This window comes from Bipolaris zeicola (assembly GCF_000523435.1).
Source record: "Bipolaris zeicola 26-R-13 unplaced genomic scaffold scaffold_341, whole genome shotgun sequence".
In the NCBI taxonomy this organism is placed as follows: Eukaryota; Fungi; Ascomycota; class Dothideomycetes; order Pleosporales; family Pleosporaceae; genus Bipolaris; species Bipolaris zeicola.
Genome location: NW_006912390.1, coordinates 1 through 18805, shown reverse-complemented (window position 1 = coordinate 18805; position 18805 = coordinate 1). Strand labels below are relative to the sequence as shown.

At 52.6% G+C, this 18805-nt stretch overlaps 5 protein-coding genes across 5 annotated transcripts; all 5 read right to left on the bottom strand.

The window, feature by feature from the left end:
- Window positions 1–1031: 1031 nt before the first annotated feature.
- Window positions 1032–3308, bottom strand: COCCADRAFT_110810 (uncharacterized protein; the record flags this gene model as incomplete). Its single annotated transcript, XM_007719727.1, has 3 exons — window positions 1032–1529; window positions 1583–3147; window positions 3272–3308. 3 exons carry the CDS (start codon window positions 3306–3308, stop codon window positions 1032–1034), a joined length of 2100 nt encoding a protein of 699 aa, XP_007717917.1.
- A 2152-nt stretch (window positions 3309–5460) lies between these two features.
- COCCADRAFT_30818 (uncharacterized protein) lies at window positions 5461–6567 on the bottom strand (the record flags this gene model as incomplete). The annotated part of the gene is made up of 4 exons (XM_007719726.1): window positions 5461–5645; window positions 5794–5980; window positions 6170–6397; window positions 6547–6567. The coding sequence occupies 4 exons, from the start codon at window positions 6565–6567 to the stop codon at window positions 5461–5463; spliced, it is 621 nt and encodes a 206-aa protein (XP_007717916.1).
- A 1401-nt stretch (window positions 6568–7968) lies between these two features.
- On the bottom strand, window positions 7969–10755 carry COCCADRAFT_110808 (uncharacterized protein; the record flags this gene model as incomplete). The annotated part of the gene is made up of 1 exon (XM_007719725.1): window positions 7969–10755. The coding sequence occupies one exon, from the start codon at window positions 10753–10755 to the stop codon at window positions 7969–7971; it is 2787 nt and encodes a 928-aa protein (XP_007717915.1).
- Window positions 10756–11327: 572 nt separating this feature from the next.
- On the bottom strand, window positions 11328–12226 carry COCCADRAFT_9711 (uncharacterized protein; the record flags this gene model as incomplete). Its single annotated transcript, XM_007719724.1, has 3 exons — window positions 11328–11535; window positions 11593–11972; window positions 12029–12226. 3 exons carry the CDS (start codon window positions 12224–12226, stop codon window positions 11328–11330), a joined length of 786 nt encoding a protein of 261 aa, XP_007717914.1.
- Window positions 12227–13757: 1531 nt separating this feature from the next.
- COCCADRAFT_9710 (uncharacterized protein) lies at window positions 13758–17068 on the bottom strand (the record flags this gene model as incomplete). The annotated part of the gene is made up of 3 exons (XM_007719723.1): window positions 13758–13882; window positions 13935–16819; window positions 16884–17068. 3 exons carry the CDS (start codon window positions 17066–17068, stop codon window positions 13758–13760), a joined length of 3195 nt encoding a protein of 1064 aa, XP_007717913.1.
- Window positions 17069–18805: the final 1737 nt, after the last annotated feature.

The window sequence follows — 18805 nt, the reverse complement described above, 5'->3', positions numbered from 1 at the left end:
ATAATTGTAAAGCGGTGTGGTGGGTATAAGCATACATGATGTTGGCATTACAGTTGTGGTGTGACAATATTCGAACCAGGCTCAGTACACCCCCGCCCCCCCCCAAAAAAAAATCCGGTGGGAATCTCAGATAAGAAAACCAGGTGCGATAGTAGAAAGATCAACGCCGATAGTCAGTTAGACAAGGATGTTGCTAGGTTCGCGCCAAGAGATAGTATGGAAAGGAAGATCCCGCCCGCCCCGCAACCCCCCGTTTGCGCCTTGTGTCTAATGCAAGCCTCCCTGGATTGAGGAAAGGGTAGGAGTAAGTGTATATTGCGAAAAGGGCCGTGTAAAAAATGATGATGCAGTTCTAAGTGATGATGAGACAAAGTGGGATGGATGTGTCGTTGGTGAGGACCAGGGAAAACGTGGTGATGATGGATGGATTTGGGGAAGTAAAGACAAGTATTAAAACGATTGGGAATACCGAAAACAACAATGAAAAAAAAAACGCCTCGGTGATGCAAAAAGTCGGAAACTTGTTTCCCCCCAGCTGTGGAAATGCGGTTCATGATGGTGTGTCGTTTGCCTAGACCGCGCCGGCCGCATGATCAACAGTAAATCGCAAAAGTCAAAGGAGGCTGTGTATGCGTGCGCCGCTGCCTAGCAGATAGGTGGAGAAATGGGGAATGGGGGAAAAGGGCAGAAAGAGGAGCCCGCAAACGCCATTGATCCTGGGGTATGATGCGTCTAAGTCGAGAAAATGCAGAGAAAAACAAAAACCACCCGTCCTTGAACGCCTGATGAAGTCGCGGAATATTGTAAGAAAAAAATTCCAGAGTAGATGATGAGCCTGCGTAGGTAGGCAGACTTGTGCGAGGGAAGTCTGACGACGCGTGGTGTGGAGGACTATTGGGACGGGGCCCCGATCTGGCTAGTTTGCGATGGATCATGCGGACATTGGCTGATCACCCGACGTCAATCTTAGACCCACTACGCGTAGTCCTGGCTGTAACTCTGCGTTACCTTGCCGCTCAATCTTTTCTTCTCTACACCCTCGTTGTGCTCTCGCCGTACTGTTGGTAGGCGCTGTTGTTGGGCAGGTGGCTGAGCTCGCTGATCGCATCTGGTCGTGATATTTGCATGGCGTGCGCAATAGACGGCATCTCCGCAACGCCTGAAGCATTGAGATAGCTGTAATCCCAGGACCCTCGCGTCCCATGTGTGAGGACTGTTTGGTAGGGCGACACCTGGTGGGTGGAAGCGCCCCACTGAGTCATGCTTTGCCCTGGAGGCGTCCTTTGAGCAACCGGCATGCTGTGTCCTGCTGACCCGTCGAGGCCTGCTGCCATCTTTTGGTGGGGGGATAGACTAGAAGATGGCATATGAGGGCTGTAGACTGTTGACGCAATCGATGCAGTCACTGCTTGTGTGGACGCGTTCCGATGGGTCTCCATTGTTGCCTGCGACGCGGCGCTTGGAGCGTATGTTGATGTTGATGCGAGGGGCAATGATCCGACGCCAGCCGTCGATGAATAACTGGCAGACTGGGAATTATTAGCTTCAAGTCTTGTAGCCGTGCGTTGGAGGGGAAACATACATATTTGCTTATTATCTTCTTTAGTGCATGGGAGAGAATCTTCCACGGGAACACCTTTACATCCTTCTCGATATTGCGAGGTTTGGGGTTGGGAAACCCCATGATCACCTTGAAGAAATCCTCGCTGTCCTGCTTTGCTTTGGAGACAGTCAGAGGTCGGAAGCCTTCAAGATTACGACGAATGCGGTTCTTCTCCTCGACGGTAAAGCGCACGTTGACAAGCTGCTCGAGCAGATATATTGTGTCTACACTGGTGATGAAGTGTTCGTCCTTTTCTTCCCACCAGATACAGCTTACGCAAATGCTACGAGCCTTTCGGGTCTCCAGTGTAACGGGTGCAAAGGAGGTAGTTATAGTACTGCCCTGCTGCGACCTTTTGAACTCGACAAGCCGCCTCTTTGCATCAAGCTCTTCCAGAGTCCAGTCGTCACTCATCTTATCGAGATCTCCGTCAATCTTGAGAACCGCTTTTGACTGATACATGGAATAGGGGTTGAAAGGCTGAGTGGAGGAACTGCTGCCGCTTGCTTGCGCAAGATGTGTTGCGCGAACAAGAACTGGCGCTGCGATTGCGGATGGCGAGGGAAGCACAGGGGCCGCTGTCGAGGCACTGGACCGGACACCATGCACTGGAGAGCTGTAGGAGCCATAAGACTGCATATTTAGAGACATTTGCGACGACTTGTAATCACCATGGCCCATACTCATGCCTGATGGCACTGCGTAGAGGCCTTTCTGGGGGAATTCCTGACCATAGGCTGTTTGCTTGGATGAATCGTAACCACTGCTCGAGCCGTACGGACTAGAAAGTGGAATATGGCTCTGGAGCGGTGAAACCTGCACGCCAGAATAGGCCCCAGAAGCTGCAGATGGTTTCGCAAATCGAGTAAACTTTGCGCGCTTTCCAACGTTGCCGGTGGTTGGGTAACTCTGATTGTCGTTGAGCTCATTGGAATACCTTCGCTTTCTGGAGAAATCAGACGAAGACTGGTAAGCCAGATTTGGCGACATGTCGGTGTAAGTGAATTTGCCTGCGTTTGTTTCGATTCGTGGGCGGCCCATCTTGTCCTCGATCTGCAGTTTCAACATCATGGTGGGATCCCAGGTGTTTGTGAGCGGGAATGGGGGCACCTCGACGTTGAGGACATAGTTGTACCACTGGTCATGGTCGTCGTACTCGACCTTTTGGAGTGCGCCGACGCACTTTTCGTCGCCAAACATGAGTGTGAAAGCGCAGTGATGTGCTTGGAGATCGTAATTCGTCCGGAGTTGCAGCGTTACGGTAGATCCAGCAGTGCCTTGGGCAGGAGTAATTTGTTCGGTGATTTCCGTTTCAGTAACTGTGAGGGAGGCGGGATGACGAACTGCTGCATCGATAAATGCTGGATCGGAGCGATGGTTGGCCGCACCGCGTGACTCGTAGGTTGAGCTAGGCAGGTAGGCCATGTCTGCACTTGAAAGCTCATGGGTCAGTCCCGCGGACGCACCCGTATACTGGGGACCGAATGCAGGCTGTATGATGCCAGGGTAGTTTGCAGCCTGATTTGATCTGGTGCTTTGGGCATCTGGGTAGAGGTGGTCAGTCAAACATGTTCATCGTTCGCACGTGGCCAAGTGCCGGGTTCATCCGACCCATCATTGGCAGGTGCCCCCCTTCCATATTCGTCAGATGAGGTAAAGATCACTCACCATACACATATTGATGGGGTTTGTCGTATCCTGACATGGACAGTGATTTTGCACTTTGTACAGCGCCCACAGCCCGAGTCCCGCCACAAGGACCCACGCTGCGCAATGTTTTAAATGTCTTATCAGTGCCCACAAAATGTGGCCTGAAGGCGCTGTCAGGCGAAAGCTGCGTTAATGTTAGCAGGCAGCTTAGGCGGTGGGGGTTTAGGATGCAGGCAGCAGATAGAGGGGGTCCAAGACTTGTAGTCGTGCCCCTGTTTGAGTTACTGCAAGCAGTGAAGCACGCACCTGATAGCTTGCAAAGACAGTGCAGGCCAGTTTGGTGGATGTCGGTATTTTGTAGCAAAATTTGCAAGTCTTGTGTTTTAGTGCGGAGAATGGGAGGGTTCGAGACAATGTTGGTGAACCTTTTCAGTAGCAGAGGTGATAGGGGCGGTCTACTTGGGGACGGGCAAACAGTGTCTTCAGGAGCGGGATTCATACGGGAGTCAGGATGACTTTGAGCGCCGGTATCAAACACTAGAACGCCAGCTCTTGGCCGATGGTAGGTCAGACAATAGCAACTTTACGTCGGCGAAGCTAGGAAGCGAAGAGTGGCGGCCCAGAAGCAATGGAAATTGATTCAGAGCAGACGCCAGGTGCTAAGATGAAAGTGAGTGACTTGTTACGAAATGTCGCACATTGCGACCCGCAATTCCATGTGACTGATGGGCCAACTTACATGATCAACAAAGGAGTAGAGACAGGGACCAAACGCTGGCCAATATGGATGAGAGTGAACAGCCTTGCCGTACGGGTAGCAAAGGGGTCGTGCAGAGGTATAACGCTTTGACTGTGGATGTAGGCGACAGTCGATACTAGGCAGTAGTGGTAGTAGTAGTAGTAGTAGTAGTAGTAGTATATGGGGGAGGCGAACCAGTGACCTAAGGCAGCGGAAGAGGACGGGATTGGCCAGAGCGAAGAGTGCAGATTGTAGAGGTAAGTGCAGGGAAAAGGCGAGAGGACAGAGGTAGATTTTTGGTGAGCAAGTGCGGATGAGTGTTTGGTGCTTATGGGACCCGTAGAGGTGGTAGACTAGCGGGCAGGCGTGTATGGTCTGGCGAGATGGGGACTGAGGATGGTCGCGCAAGGCCCGACGGTTGCTTGGCCGGTATGCGCAGATGCAAACGGGGCCAGGAAGCGGGTGGCTGGAAGCCGTGCGGTGAGGCTCGGGTGGGAGGCCTCTGATGGCGCAGCACCGCGGAGTTGGCAGTCAGCTTAGCTGGATGGCTGCCTGTCAGTGGTGGATATCTTCAGCCAGTAGTGGGCACGCCGGATGAGCCGAGAAGACTGAGACAGACGTGGCATGCAGATTGCAGAGACGACGATGGGCAGATGGCAGGAAGGGTGAAGCGTCGTGCGGACTATGTGTGATGGGCGGGGTGAGGCTCTGAGACGTCTGCAATAGAAGCAACTGGGGGAGCGGAAGGCCTGGGCCAGAGCGTCGAGACAGGGCGTGCGGGGGGCGTGGGAGTGAAGAGATGAGGGCAAGTATGATCAGATGCAAAGGAAAAGCAAGACGAGATGGCGGGCACCTGGGCAATATGGGGGGAGAGGGGACAGGGCATATGGCGAGGACATACGGCGAAGTGGAGGCATGAACCGGGCGTAGCAGTAACAGCAGTAGTAAGTAAGTCGTAGCAGCAGTAACAGCAACGGCGGCGGCGGCAGCAGTGGCAGCAGCAGTAATAGCAGCAGCAATAGCAGCATGGCGGGGCTCAAGGCGGCGATGAGACTGACGATGATATACATACGTACATACATACATGTTTAGATGCGGCCCAGCGCGTGGGTGAGCATCAGCAGCAAATCCGGGGGCCTCTAACTGCGCACCATCTGCCAGGGCGCCGGCGCCGCTGAGTGGAGGCCATGGATGGCGGCCAATGCCCGAACAGAGCCCCAGGCTGGCCCCAGGCGGCCTTGTGGAGGTGGTGGTTGTGGTGGTTGTGGTGGTGGTGATGATGAGGGCAGACATGCACCACCAAAACGCATTTGTCCCCTGTTGGAGTGTGGTGAGGTGAGCCGTGGGCTCCGCTGCCACCCGTCTAGCGAGCCCAGCCGTCTATTTCTGGTGTGGCTTGCAGACGGGCCAATCGCTGCCATCCCTGTCCATCTGCCTACGCTGCCAGGCACCACAACGGCTCCTACAATTACAACCACGGCACTGCTGCTCGTCCACCGACTCTGTTGCACCCACCTTCTCTACCACCATGCGCATTGCTGCTGTTATTGTCGTCGTCGCCGCCGCCGCCGCCTTCGCCGCCCTCAGCCGCCGCCGTAGCTGACTTGATCACATCCACCCAGTGGCGCCTTCCGCGCCCGCCAGCGTGCCTACCTGCCACGGCGCGCTGCGTCATTCTGTTTGCATTCCGCCGTATCGGGAACAGCGCAACAACTCCCCCCCGTCGCTCCTTCCGTCCCATGAGGCTGACTTGCTCATCTGCATCTCTCTCACCCTCCCCGCATCCTCCTCACTTACTTACACTCTGGCCACATGCTTCTATATCGCTTCTCGTCTACCTTCTCGTCTACCCTCAGCTGCCCTCGCATCGCGCTGCTGCCCCCCCATCCTATCAAATGACGCCCTCGTCTGCACCCTGATTGCGCTGCTGCTCCGTGACCACACTCATGCTCTCTTCTGCGCCCATGGCCCCAGTCAGGGCCCTCCAACTAGAAAATGGTCAGCCTGGCTTCTATGTATTCTTAGAAAGCTGATGCCGCATTACCCACTGCTTTCGACCCAGCCCGATCCCTAGCGGCCTTTCGGGGGCTGTGTGTAAGCCGCCCATGACCCAAATGCAGGCCATTAGCCTCCAGCGCTTCCACCATGGTACTTGCTACCCTCGACCAACTACGCACTTCCGGGCAATGACGCTGCTTCCCTGTTTCTCGCCTGTTGCTGCAATGCATGTCAAAGTGCCCAACTGCATGCGCTCGGACACGACCAGGGCCTTGCCATGTGCCCTCGTTGCAGCTAACCCACCGAGAGATGTATGTACGTCTAGGCAATCTGACGATAGCATCGCTGCCTTTCTGGTCTACTAACGCCAGCACCACGTCTCCTCCAAGCACCCCCTCTGTGCACCGCTATCTGATCATTCCATATTACCCCTCTAATCCTTCCCAGTATGAGCAAACGTAACATGGCTTGAACAGCTCGTCACCAACAACAGGGTTGTTCCCACGAGGCCGTTTGCCACGATACCGGGCCCTTACTCCTCGCATCTGAAACACACTTCCTGCTGTTGGTAGTACATACTGGGGATGTGCTGCACTCATCTGTTATATAATCATGGGCCCATTGCACCATGACCGCCCCCACTGACTCGACCGCTGCATATTGCTGTCTCCACTTGTCCATTAAGGCCTACCAGTCTGTTGGATGAATGAGAGCTTGGCCATATCCCGGCAAACACAAACGCACTTTGTGCAATCTTGCCAACCCCCTTGTGTCCCAGCAACTCTTGAGCCATAGGTTGCTGGCTTAGTATTACAGATTGAGCACAAAGATTTTCATCGTCACGCCTACTACGCCATGCGGAACTTCGACCGCTTTCGTTCTCCATCACAGGATTATCATGCAAGCGTCTTGGCTCTACTTCTTGTACGGGCCAGTATTGTGATTGGACTACTGCTAACAGATGAGCATCGGCTTTGGCTAACTTCTTTCATTGATCGGTCGAGTTTGATTGCTGAACATGCCTCGCAACAACTAAGGAATGAGAGAACATTCTTCATACCACGGATCGAATAACCTTTCATTCATTCATTTTCAACGTCTCGGCTCTGAACACGATTTAAAAAAAAACATGCCATTGTTTCAAGGCTTGCGTCTGTTATGTTAACTAGCGCCGGCTGTTTGCACTCCTCGACTCGTCCGATATCACGGAAATTCTATGGTGAGATCGACTTGCAGCTAGATTCCCTCGTGAACCTGGTCCTCGGGTTTTTCCTGCGTCTCGTTACACCGACTCTCGCCAACAAGGGCCAGACACTCACATACCCGGCCAAACTCAAACGACAAGGCCCGTTGGGATCATTCTCTTGGCTATGTACATGTATGCACATCTGTGGGCGTTCTGAATCGCAACCAACAAGAGAGGGACATCTTGACGCCGCGAGGAAGAGATAGCGACAGTCTAGGACCTCGGCATACACGATATTGTGATAGGTTTGCCAGATCAAGTAAGAAAATGGTGCATATTCTTACGAGAAGTTGAAGGAGTACTGGTCGACTTGGTCAAACCGAGGTTTTTTGTTCAGTTTTGAATGATTGCATGTGCGCTGACTACCATCGCGGGGCTCTTGCAGCAAGCCAACCTGCAAGCAGTGATTGGTTCGAATCCCTCGAATGTTCCTACTGTTCACACCCGTAACGTGGACACCAGTGAACGATCAAGTATATCCCGGTGATTCATCAGGATGTCTTGGTACAGAGAGCTACACCACGAGTGCTCGTATGAAAACAAAGAATTGATCTGATAAACTCTCCGTATAGGTCAAATATTGGCAACTGACCAAGACCTCTTTGCACACACAAGCATTCTCACACATCAAGCTTCTTTGCAAAAGAAAAAAAAAGAACGAAATTGGTGAATACTGTAACCCTCTACTAACTTTTAACATTTGCCCCTTAACCTCCCATATAGTACAACATCCTACTCCCTCGTCTTCAACTCCTCCAACCTCTCCACCAACTTCTCCCACCCAGCCGTATCCTCCCAATTCTCCTTACCCTTACCCATAACACTCCTCACCGCACTGCGACTCTTGAATTTCCAATCCTTCGCCACCACCTCTCCACTCCCCGCACTCAAGCCCTCTGTCCGCTCCCGCGGCCCAAGCGTCTCGTACGCATCCACCAGATCCACCGTCATATCCACGACGGCATTCCATTCTGCTTCAGTGCTAGACTCCCACCGCGGCTGCGACGTCACGGCCCGCCACGCCTTTTCGTGGCACTCGAGCGCCGACGCGGGACGTTGGGTATGCGTGTACAGAGTTGCGAGAATGATCCAGAGTTGCGGGGATACCGTGATGAGCGGCTTGACGTGTTTTTCAATGAGATCGTTCGCCATGCGTGCGAGACCGGGGCGCGAGGTATCGAAGCCTTCTTCGGAAGAAACGACGTGTTTGACGAGCATGTTGAGGATCTCGGCGTCTACGCATTTTTCGCCGTCCGTCTGGCCCCGTAGCTCGCAGATGCGGCGTTGGGCTGTGATGGTGTCTTGCCACGATGGCGGACTCGTCGATGTAGCCACGGCGAGCACGTTGTTCCAGATGCGGTAGTCGTCGTGTTTGATTGTCGCTGCGCGCTTGAAAGCTTTGAGTGCATCGGTGCGCGGGTGGTTCGTCACTTGCTTTTCTGATACTTCGCCGTTTTCACTCTCGGTGACCTTGGGGCGTAGGTGTAGCAATGAAGCTGCAAGGTTACTCCATGCTTCCGCGTCTTGGTCGTCGAGCTGGACGCAGCGCGAAAAGGCTTCGACTGCGTTTTTGAATTCGTGGAGCTCGAGGCGGGCGCAGCCGAGGGCGAACCAGGCCGGGTGGTGGAGGGCGTTGATTTTCAAGGAGAGCGAATAGGCTTCTGCTGCTTTTTCGTAGTCGCGGGCTGCGATGTAGCGTTGGCCGAGGGAGCGTTGGGCGCGAGCATAGCGCTTTCCGGATACTTCCCAGGCTTTTTCGTAGAGGGAGAGGTCTTTGTCGATGTCGCCTAGGATACAGTAGTAGCGTGGTGCTTCGGCTGGTGGAGGATCGCGTTCTGCTCCTTCCCACTTCTCTGCATCCATATCCACATTCTCGTCGTCGCCGTTGGTGGCGTGGAAAAGTTGTCTTCGGATAATCTTGCGTGCTCGGTCTTCCTTCTCAGTAGCGGCATAGCACAATGCTGCTTCAGCCCATAGTTCCAGTCTCTCGTAGATTTCAAGTGCAGATCGTAGACCACCTAGTGCAACCCAGCGAGCTGCAAGTTCGGACTCGAGTTCCCATCGTGACGGCGAGCAGAGCGGGAAGATATAGCGTAGCCGCTCTTCAACAGACGCCGACTCTTCCTGCTTTGCTTGCGGCAGGAAAGAAGTGACCTTCTGACCCGTCTCAGCATCTGTGGTAGAATCGCCCGAAGTCTCCACAATGACTTGATCGACAAGTGCTTGAAGTTGTAGCAAGCCTCGCTCCATAGTACGCGGCTTATACCCCTCGATACGACTACGCACAAGAAGAGCCTGAGTGTAAACCTGCCAGTTGGAACTTCCGCCTTCAAGCACTCGTGTTGCGTACGGTTCTGTTTGCTCGCGTGTAAGGCCATCCGCGGGATTGGTGTTCTTGATACTCTCGGCCAGCGAGAGCATGATGACTGAGTCGAGGGGATCAAGAAGTGGTTGGTTTGACGGGTCTATGGACTGAAGAGATGCGGGGATTTCTGATTCGTCTTTGATCTCGGTGGAAACAGCGTCGTTAGTGAAAGATATGGACTCGAGCAGCGTATCGTCGTTCAGATCCAGTTTCTTGGGCTTCGAAGTTTCTTCCGATGTACCACTGGCTTCTGATCCCGCGCTCCGAGCAAGTACAATCAGTTGACTAGTATCTTTTTGCTGGAATTTTGTTCTCTTGCCCATCAAACCGGTCAGCGCAAATTCAAACTTGCGCTCAGAGGCTGCTTGGTCGAGGTCCGCTCGGGCCTTCTTATCGAGACCGTGGTGTGTATGGATAGCCGCACGCTCAAGTAAAAATGTGGTGTGCAAATCCTTGATTTCGTTGACCTTCCCTGAGTTCTGGATCAAGTCTTCTACACCCTTGAGATTGTCGTAGATTGCATCTTGCAGACTTGGTGCGGCCTCACTGAGCAGTCTTTGATGGATGAAGTTGGTCCTTAGCCTGGCCCATATTGAGACTGGAATGTTCTTTTGGATAGGAGGGCTGATGAGAATGTTGTCCGCTAAGCAAAGCAGTTCGATATTGGGAGTAAGTCTATACGCTGCAACACCGTCGGCATTCAATGATGTGACAAGTTCTCCGCGCGTTTTAGCCAGGGCTTTGTCGTCACCTGCGATATCCTTCGGTAGCAGCACTTCAGCCGATTTGAAAGGTAGTGGTGGTCCCGTAACATTCGATTGTAGGAACGCATGCAACGCTGCGACTGCAATCAAGAAGTAGACGTGCTGTCTATAAAGCGCAGTTTCGTTTACGGGAGTTGACTCTTCTTCCTTTCGCTTTGACAATATTAACCCCAGGCGATGGAAAATGTAGTCGCTCCACAGTCCAAAATCGCTCCTCTTGACATTTTTGGTGGTCTCATCGTCCTGGTTGCCTAGTAATATCTGCGCTTCCGGTGATTGAAGCACAGACTGAAAGTCCCCTGATTCGGTCGCCTTGATGGTATTCTCGATTACCGCCGCAAGTTCATCGGGCAAGGAACTCCGGAAGAAACTCAAAAATACGTCGGCCATGATTGTGATGCTGCGGGTTGATTTGGAAAGTCGCCTAGATATTTTTGCGATACTGGAAAAAAATGACCAGGCAGACTAAATCTGCACCTTCACAAGGGCGGTTGCGGGGCTATTTTGGAATTTGCGGCGGCGATGAGTAACTCGGTGGAGAAAAAGGGCTGCAATACGCTTAGCCTGTTTTGGCTAAAGTCAGGGTTCAGACGGATCCACTGTCGAAGCCTATGGACGAGCATGGACACATACCTAATTTTTTGGACATGGGCTGGAAAGATTGTCCATTCAATATCACTTGAGTGTCATATGTTTGAACATTACAGCTTGCTGCGATGTATGAGTTGAGCAGGAAAACCTAATGGCGCTTCAAAGCATACATGATTTGCGAACAACGAGAAACACAATCTGATATTATTATTTTTTTTTAAAAAAAAAAAACTAGGATTCGTTCTTGCCACTATTACTACGTAGTAGTCGCAAAGTAACATAATTGGGACTAATCAAAACGCATCAAAGCTGGTGCCAAAGGATATCACGTTGCGTCTACCTAAAAGGGTATCCCTGTACATGCTCAAAGTCTAGTCTGAGCTACTGCTGCTTGAACTAGAACTGCTCCTCTTGCCTCTGCTGTGACTCCTGCGGCGACTTCTGCTATGGCTCCTGCTGTGGCTCCTGTGACTATGGCCATGATCAGAGGAGTGATGGTGCGAGTGGTGAGAATGATGCGATCCATGATGAGAGTCATGACTCTTCTTGTGCTTGTGCTTCTTGTGCTTCTTCTCTTTCCTTTTTTTAAAGAGTTAGTAAGTTTTTGCGACGAAAACGGAAGTTCATTCAACGTACTTGTCAGAGATGATGTTCGCGCCAACAGCTCCCAAAAGCGCCCCTCCTAAAGTACCAAGTGTTCCACCACCAAGTTGGTGACCTGCGAATGCGCCTCCTGCACCCCCTATAAGAGTCGAGCCAAGTCCGCGCTCCCCTTCGGCACCGGGTTGGTTGTGTGCTGGATTGTCATAGCCTTGTGATTGATGCGCTCCATATTGCTGGCTGGGATCGTGATAGGGAGGAGGTTGATGCCCGGATGACATGTAGGAATGGTCTCGATTCTGGTCAAAGGCTTGCTGGTTCTGGTCGTATCCTTGCTGATACTGGCCCTGTGGAGCGCCATATCCACTTTGAGGAGGCGCTGAATAAGAATCATGCGCAGGGGGAGGGTACTGGCTCTGGAAAACTTTTAGCAGCCGAAAACGGATGGGATGAGTTGCGCAAATACACTAACCTGTCCTTGAGGATAGGGACTGTGGCTGGCTTGGCCGTATTGATCGTGCTGCGGTTGTCCATAGCCCTGAGGCTGAGGAGGGTAGCCTTGGTTGTGGTCTGCCGAACCCCATTGTCGCTGGCTGGTGCCTTCATAGTTTTGGCCATAGCCTTGTTGGCCCTGGCCTTGGCCCTGCCCGTAGTAGTCGTGACTTGACATGTTTATATGTGTATATAAACAGTTCAAAGGTTCAAGGTATAAAGTTTTGTTTTCTCTGAACAGTAAGGCAGCTACCGGCAGACGGCTTTCTTATGCTGAAGGCGGGGGAGGGGCAAGATGAGATGAGAGCAGCTGGACCAGTGGGATTGCGACATCACACGCGCGCTTGAAATAGGAAACGTTCGCATATAGTGCTGATTGCGGGCGCCACATGGTGCATGGTAAGTCACTGATGCCCAGCGGAAAGTGCATGGGTCTTCGAGGCTCAGCTGTGCAAAGTCGGGTGGCCTAGGAATGGATACGGCCGGTGGTCAGGCCGATGGATGCAGCACGAACCCAGTCATGACGTTCTTTTCTCTCAGCAGCTGAGAATACTTAGAACGGACAATGCCATTGTATTGGGTAAATACTGGAGTATGACTATAATCGTCAGCCGGGGTTTCAGGCTCTAAATTGCACTTTTTAAGAAAGCAAATAACGCTGGTCATCCTCTTGCCGGCCGGTATTCTTGTGGGTCTGTACGGCATGTCCGGACGAACATTTGCATCCACCCCATTGTTTCATGCCATAGACGCGCGGTACCATCCCGCCTCCCCAACACACTTTCCAAAATCCTCCAAACCCCCAGGCAAGACCTTCCAATACCATCCCATCTCAATAACCGACACAAATCCGCCTCCACACCAAACCTCTCAATCCTTCATCATCATCCCAACCCGATGTCTCTAACCCCCAAAACCATCCGCTCCACAAAACCAGCACATGATCTTCACTCTCAAATTGTATCGTGAGCATTGAACGAGGAGATTAGGTGTTACGATACTATGCTATTCTTTCATATACATATAATTATTATTGGAAAAGATTTAGTCATATCTTCCGTCTTGGAAATGCTGTGAAATACAGGGTGCTCGAGAGGTAGACATGTTAGCCTTGCAAGCTACGGCGGTATTCCAAGGTACCGTAAGTGAATTCACTGCAAAAAGGAAGAAATACATACATTGTTTAGAATTTAAAAACATTTAAATTTACTTAAATTTCGTCTTTGATCGTATTCTAAACTACCTTTTATTGCGTATAGGCCAAGATTTTGCCTACGTCTCTTGGTTTTGGGTTATTACAGGTGGATATGACACAAGAACTTAATAACTTAAAAGCAAGGAGTGAACGTCTAAGCAGCAAATGACCCATACGCATAGTAAAGAAGCCGAACCCCATAGTAAGACCATGTTATAACAACCCACCTTCGCTACAATGTGAACATCATACATGTACACAAACACATGGTGACGCAGCTTCAAGGTATTGGTGAACTGATTGAAGTGATGGGAATCTATTTCTATCTTCTACGAGTGAGGTACCCGCAAGATGCATTCGTGAACATTTTGATAACCAGACGCCGAGCATGAACCATAATCCGTAGACTAGTACCGCATTATCATCATGAAAAGGCCGACCAACTGAGCCGACATGCACCATGAACCACATGAACCAAACTAAAGAAAAACGACTTTTATACCGGCGGCATGATCTAGTCGTCCTCGTCAGAGAAGACCTCCTCACCACGCTTGCGGCGGGCCATCCTCTCCTTCTTCTTCTTGCGCATTTCGCTGGAGCTGAGCTTGACCTTCTTCTTGGCAGTCTCGATCTTGTTACCTATTAAAACGTCAGTAAATCACTTTTTTAACACTTAAAACATCAAACGTACCCATAGCGTCGAACGAGACTTGATCTGGGTCCTCATCCTTGGCCAGACGAGGTCCGGCACCTTGTCCTTGAACCCAGTTGTGACCGGAGGGGGTCATGCGTCCGTCCATGACAGCCCAGACTTCCTCGGTAAGGTCGGCGGTGAACTCGGCGGAGTGAGTGATGATGATGACACCACCCTCGAAGGTCTTGATGGCCTTGGACAGGGCACCAAGGGAGTCACGGTCGAGGTAGTTAGTAGGCTCGTCGAGGACGATCAAGTGGGGGCGTTGCCATGAGCAGGCAGCGAGGACGACCTTGACACGCTGACCACCAGACAGACCGCGCATACGGGAGTGAGAAACAAGCTCAGCGTCGAGACCGAAGTTGGCGCAGTGAGCCTCAATCTCCTTACGGACCAGAGGACGGAACTGACCGCTGGCGAGAGCCTCCTTCTGGTCAACCTCGGCAACCATCTTGGCGTGGGAAGCCATGATCTCGCTACGTGGAATCCAGGCGTTGTCGGCAGTCATCATGGGTGTCCAGCGCTCGTTCTTCATGCCGATGTTCTCACCGAGAGCGAACGAACACTCGTACTCGTAAGAGTTCTTGAACTTTCTGCGGGAGTGGATACCAATGACACGGCGCTCGGTACCATCGATCTTGTAGATCTTGTCCATGGCCTTCTCATCCTCCTCGGTGACGATCTTGTTGGCGCGGTCCATGGTCTCACGGTCCTCACCAGTCTGGAAACGCCATTGAATGTACTCGGAAGGAGTCTTGTCGAGGTGGTGGTCAATGTGGGCGAAAGCGTGCTGCTTGATGTAGGCAATACGGATGTTCTCGTGGTGGTAGATCTCACCCTTGGTTGGGACAAGCTCACCGGTCAAGACGTTGACAAGGGTGGACTTTCCGGCACCGTTGGGACCAATGACAGCAATACGGGATCCGAGAGAGCACTGGAAGGTAATGTCCTCAATCTGGGGCTTGGAGGTACCCTCGTACTGGAAGCTCATGTTGGTAGCACGGAGGATAGCCTTGGCCTTGGTCTTGACACCCTCAAGGAAACCGGGCTCGGGGAACTTGAACTCCATGTCGGAAGCGGACAGCTCGTGGTAGGACTTGGCAGAGGGCACACGCTTGACGAAGTCGTCAAGGTTACCCTTGTAACGCTTGAGCTTGAAGCGCTCGTAGTGGATGACGTGCTGGATGACATTGTTCAAGAACTTGCTGTCGTGGGAGATGACAATGGATGTGCAAGGAGAGCTGGTGAGGTAGTCCTCGAGCCACTTGACGTTCTTGACGTCCAAGTGGTTGGTGGGCTCGTCAAGCAGAAGGATATCGGGCTCCTCGAAGACGGCACGAGCGAGAGCGAGCTTCATCTTCCATCCACCAGAGAGGGCACCAATGGGTCCGTTGTACATGCCGTCAGTGAAGCCGAACTCGTTGAGGGTCTTGGTGACCTCCTCCTCGGGCTTATCGATACCGACAGACTTAAGCTTGTTCATGGTCCAGCCAATGACAGTCATCTCAGTGTCAGCAGAGTCCAAGTCGTGCTCGACGTAGACAGTCTTGACCTCGTTCTGCTTGGGGAAACCCTCGACCTGCTCGTTGTTGATGGCACGCATGAGAGTGGTCTTTCCGGAACCGTTGGGTCCGAGAAGACCGTAACGCTGACCACGCTTCAGACGAAGGTGAGTCTGGTTAAGCAGAATCTTAGCACCGTAGGCCAAGTTGAATGTGCAGTTGCAGAGGTCCTCGCCCTCCTCCTCATCGGGCTCGGTGGCCTCCTCAGCGGCGGCACCAGGGAGAGACCTCTTGCGGAGGTTCTCAGTGACGTCCTTGGAGGCCTCGTCACCGACAAGGACGGCAACGAAGGGACCGGCGTTTGCCTGCCAGTTGAGAGGCTCGTAGTCCTTCTCGTCGATCAGTTGGCCACCAATGGCACCAATGTAGTTGACGACAGGCTCGAAGCGCTCGTCAACCTTGGCTGAAGAAGGAAGGACAGCCTTGAGGTGGCCGGCGATGGTGGCAATGTCACCAGACTTCTCGAGCTCGGGGATCTTGCCGTTTTGGACAGCACCGACACGGATGAGGGTGTCGAGACCCTGGCGGGTCTTCTCACGGGCCTCAGGGTCAGCCAAGTTGTCGTAGTTCTTCTCAAGCGCGGGCATGAGACGGGGCAAGAAAGCGGCAACAATCTGAGGGTCCTCGACAAGCTTGCACATGTTGTCGATGATGACGGCAGACTTTCGCTTGATGGCAGTCTCACGCTCAACGAGACCACGCTCGAGAAGGGGAACCATGATGGCAAGAGTAGGCTCGTGGACGTCAGTGACGAAAGTGGTGGCACCGAGCAAGTGAACGGTCTCGGGGACGTTCTCAGGCTTAGCGATACACTTGATGAGCTCGGGAATGAAGCGCTCGATATCCTTGTTGGAGATCAAGGAGCAGAGAGTCTCCATGGTGACGTAGGCAGCCTTCTTGACTTCAGGCTTGGTGTCCCACATGGCTCCAGAGATGACGGGAATCAGGTCAGGGACACGGAAGGCCATCTGTGCAGGAGCGCTCTTGGTGAGTGCCTCAATGCACTTGAGGTCGCACATCTTCTCGGGCCATTTTTGTGCGGTCTCGAGCGACTTGATGATGTGAGGGATGATGGCCTTGACGGCGTTGGGGTTGGCAGCAGAGACGATGGCCTCGGCGGCAGTCTGGGCGGCAACCTTGACGGCAGTGATCTTGTCACCGACAGCGGCCAGCACGTCGGGAAGGAGGGAAACGAGGTAGGGCTCGACGGCGGCGGAGACGTGGGCGTGCTGGGCAATAGCACGGATGGCGTCAAGGGCACGCTCACGGGCGACAGCATCCTTCTTGCTGGCAAGTTGCTTCTTGAGCACCGAGACAGCGCTGGAAAGTTTGTTAGCAACAGTGGTACTGAAAGTCAGGGGCAAACCAGATGGTGTCGACATACTGGGTGGGAGCGTCAGCCTCCTCAATGTCACCGTTGATGAAGGTGGCAATGGCCTGGGCAGAGGCGTTGATCTCGTCCTGGGCCTTGGAGACGGTCAACTTCTGCATCATCTCCTCGAGCGCCTTGAACGCCTTGGAGTTCTCGGACTTGACGTCCTTGGCATTGTGCGAAGCAGCAGGCGCCATTGTGATGGAGGGTGGAGGTGTGTGTAGGAGAAGTGAGAGACGAGGGGCGGGTGGTCCTTATATGGACTTAGGCGGCGGGGCCCAAAAAAACTTTTGGCGCGGAAAAGATAGAGTGAATCTATCCGTTGGGTATCAAACACAGCCGCGAGAAAATCGGCTCGCAACCTCTATGCGATCCTGACACAGCGACACAAAGAAGAGAAAGTACTTTGGGTCAGCCCAGAGGGAGAGTGAGTGGAGAGAGGGCGTAAAAAGTATGCCTGTGGAGGGGCTTTTTATCTGTTGGTGGGCTGTCTCGCTTTGAGAAATTTTTGGCCAGGGCGTAAGCCGATAAGATTAGCGTGTCCGGACCCCTGCACACAGCAACCCGACACCTTTGCATTCGCCTTCGCCCTCGTTCGTCCAGATGCCCCCCCATGATTTCATCGGAAAATCCTGGAAACAAGCAAATACAGAGTTTTTTTTTCACTCTCGCCGGAATTTCTCCAGTTCTTTGCCACTGACAGCCTTCCGCCCCTCTCTTTCTGCTGGTGATGGCGGGGCAGAAAGGGCTTGCCGCCGCTCCGTGTCCTGCAGCAGCCCACGTTGCAAAAGGCCATCATCTATTTGTGGCGAAGTCTGGCACAGGCATGCTGACCGCCTTCTCAGGACAAGCCCTGCTTAGGGACGTGGCTTCGAGCGGTTGAGAGCCGCCAGGCCTGCAGCACCGAAGATCAGGGACTCGCACTAAACCACGCACCGCTCCAGCCTCCAGAAAGTACACATTTCAACATCTCACCCTACACTGCTGCCTATGTAGAGTAGTGTACCCTCGGGATCTTTCATCTCAACTCTCTTTGCTTGTGTCCAGTACTGCCGCGGATAGCGGGACTACCTCTTCTTCTGGACCCAGTCGACCGGCTGTCCCCTTCTGATACGGTAGGCTTGCCGGTTACTGTTCGTCCAGCCCTGCCAAGTTATTGCGCTACGGCCAACCGCGGACGCTCCAGACTACCTCACCGATACCTCCAAATTGAAACCACGCTGTCGTCTTCAAACCCAAAATTCGCCACATCCTTTAACCGTGTTACCAAGCAGATGCCTTGCCAATCCTTCCTTGGGTCTCACACGAAATAAAGAGTGCTCGTCGTGCTTGCCAGAGTCTTCACGTAGTCTTGATATTTTCGCCACCGCATTGCCAATGCAACTGTACGTTGTAGGATCGACATGCCAGCCCGGCAATTGAGCCTGCATGGGAATAGCCCCTGCATATGACTTCTTTGAGACTCTAAGTTCCAGCTTCTGTCTTAGCCCTTCGTTATATGTGCATGTCTAGCACTGCTGCCATCTACATATCTCTCTTCACTCCCAGCAACATGTCAAATCATCCTACACAGATGCAAGACGCCTCGTCAGTCATGACGCTCGGATCATACCCCGCGCCTTATCGATACCCCGGATTTCTGTGGTTTTGCACTTTACAGCACGCTTGTGTCAACTCGACTCGTGCGCAACGATCTGCCCAAAAGTAATGCACATTGTAAATCACATATTTCAATCATATTTCACAAAACATGATACAGGATGAACTCATGGCACATCTCGGCTGTCACTGCAATGACAATGATAGTCGTGTTGAGATGATGTATAAACCAGTTATAAATATAACGTGTTTTACAAGCGAGCGGGCCATACAAGCGAGCGGGCCACCCCACCAACTTTGCGCACCTCTCTAACTCTGATCAACTATGGCCCTAT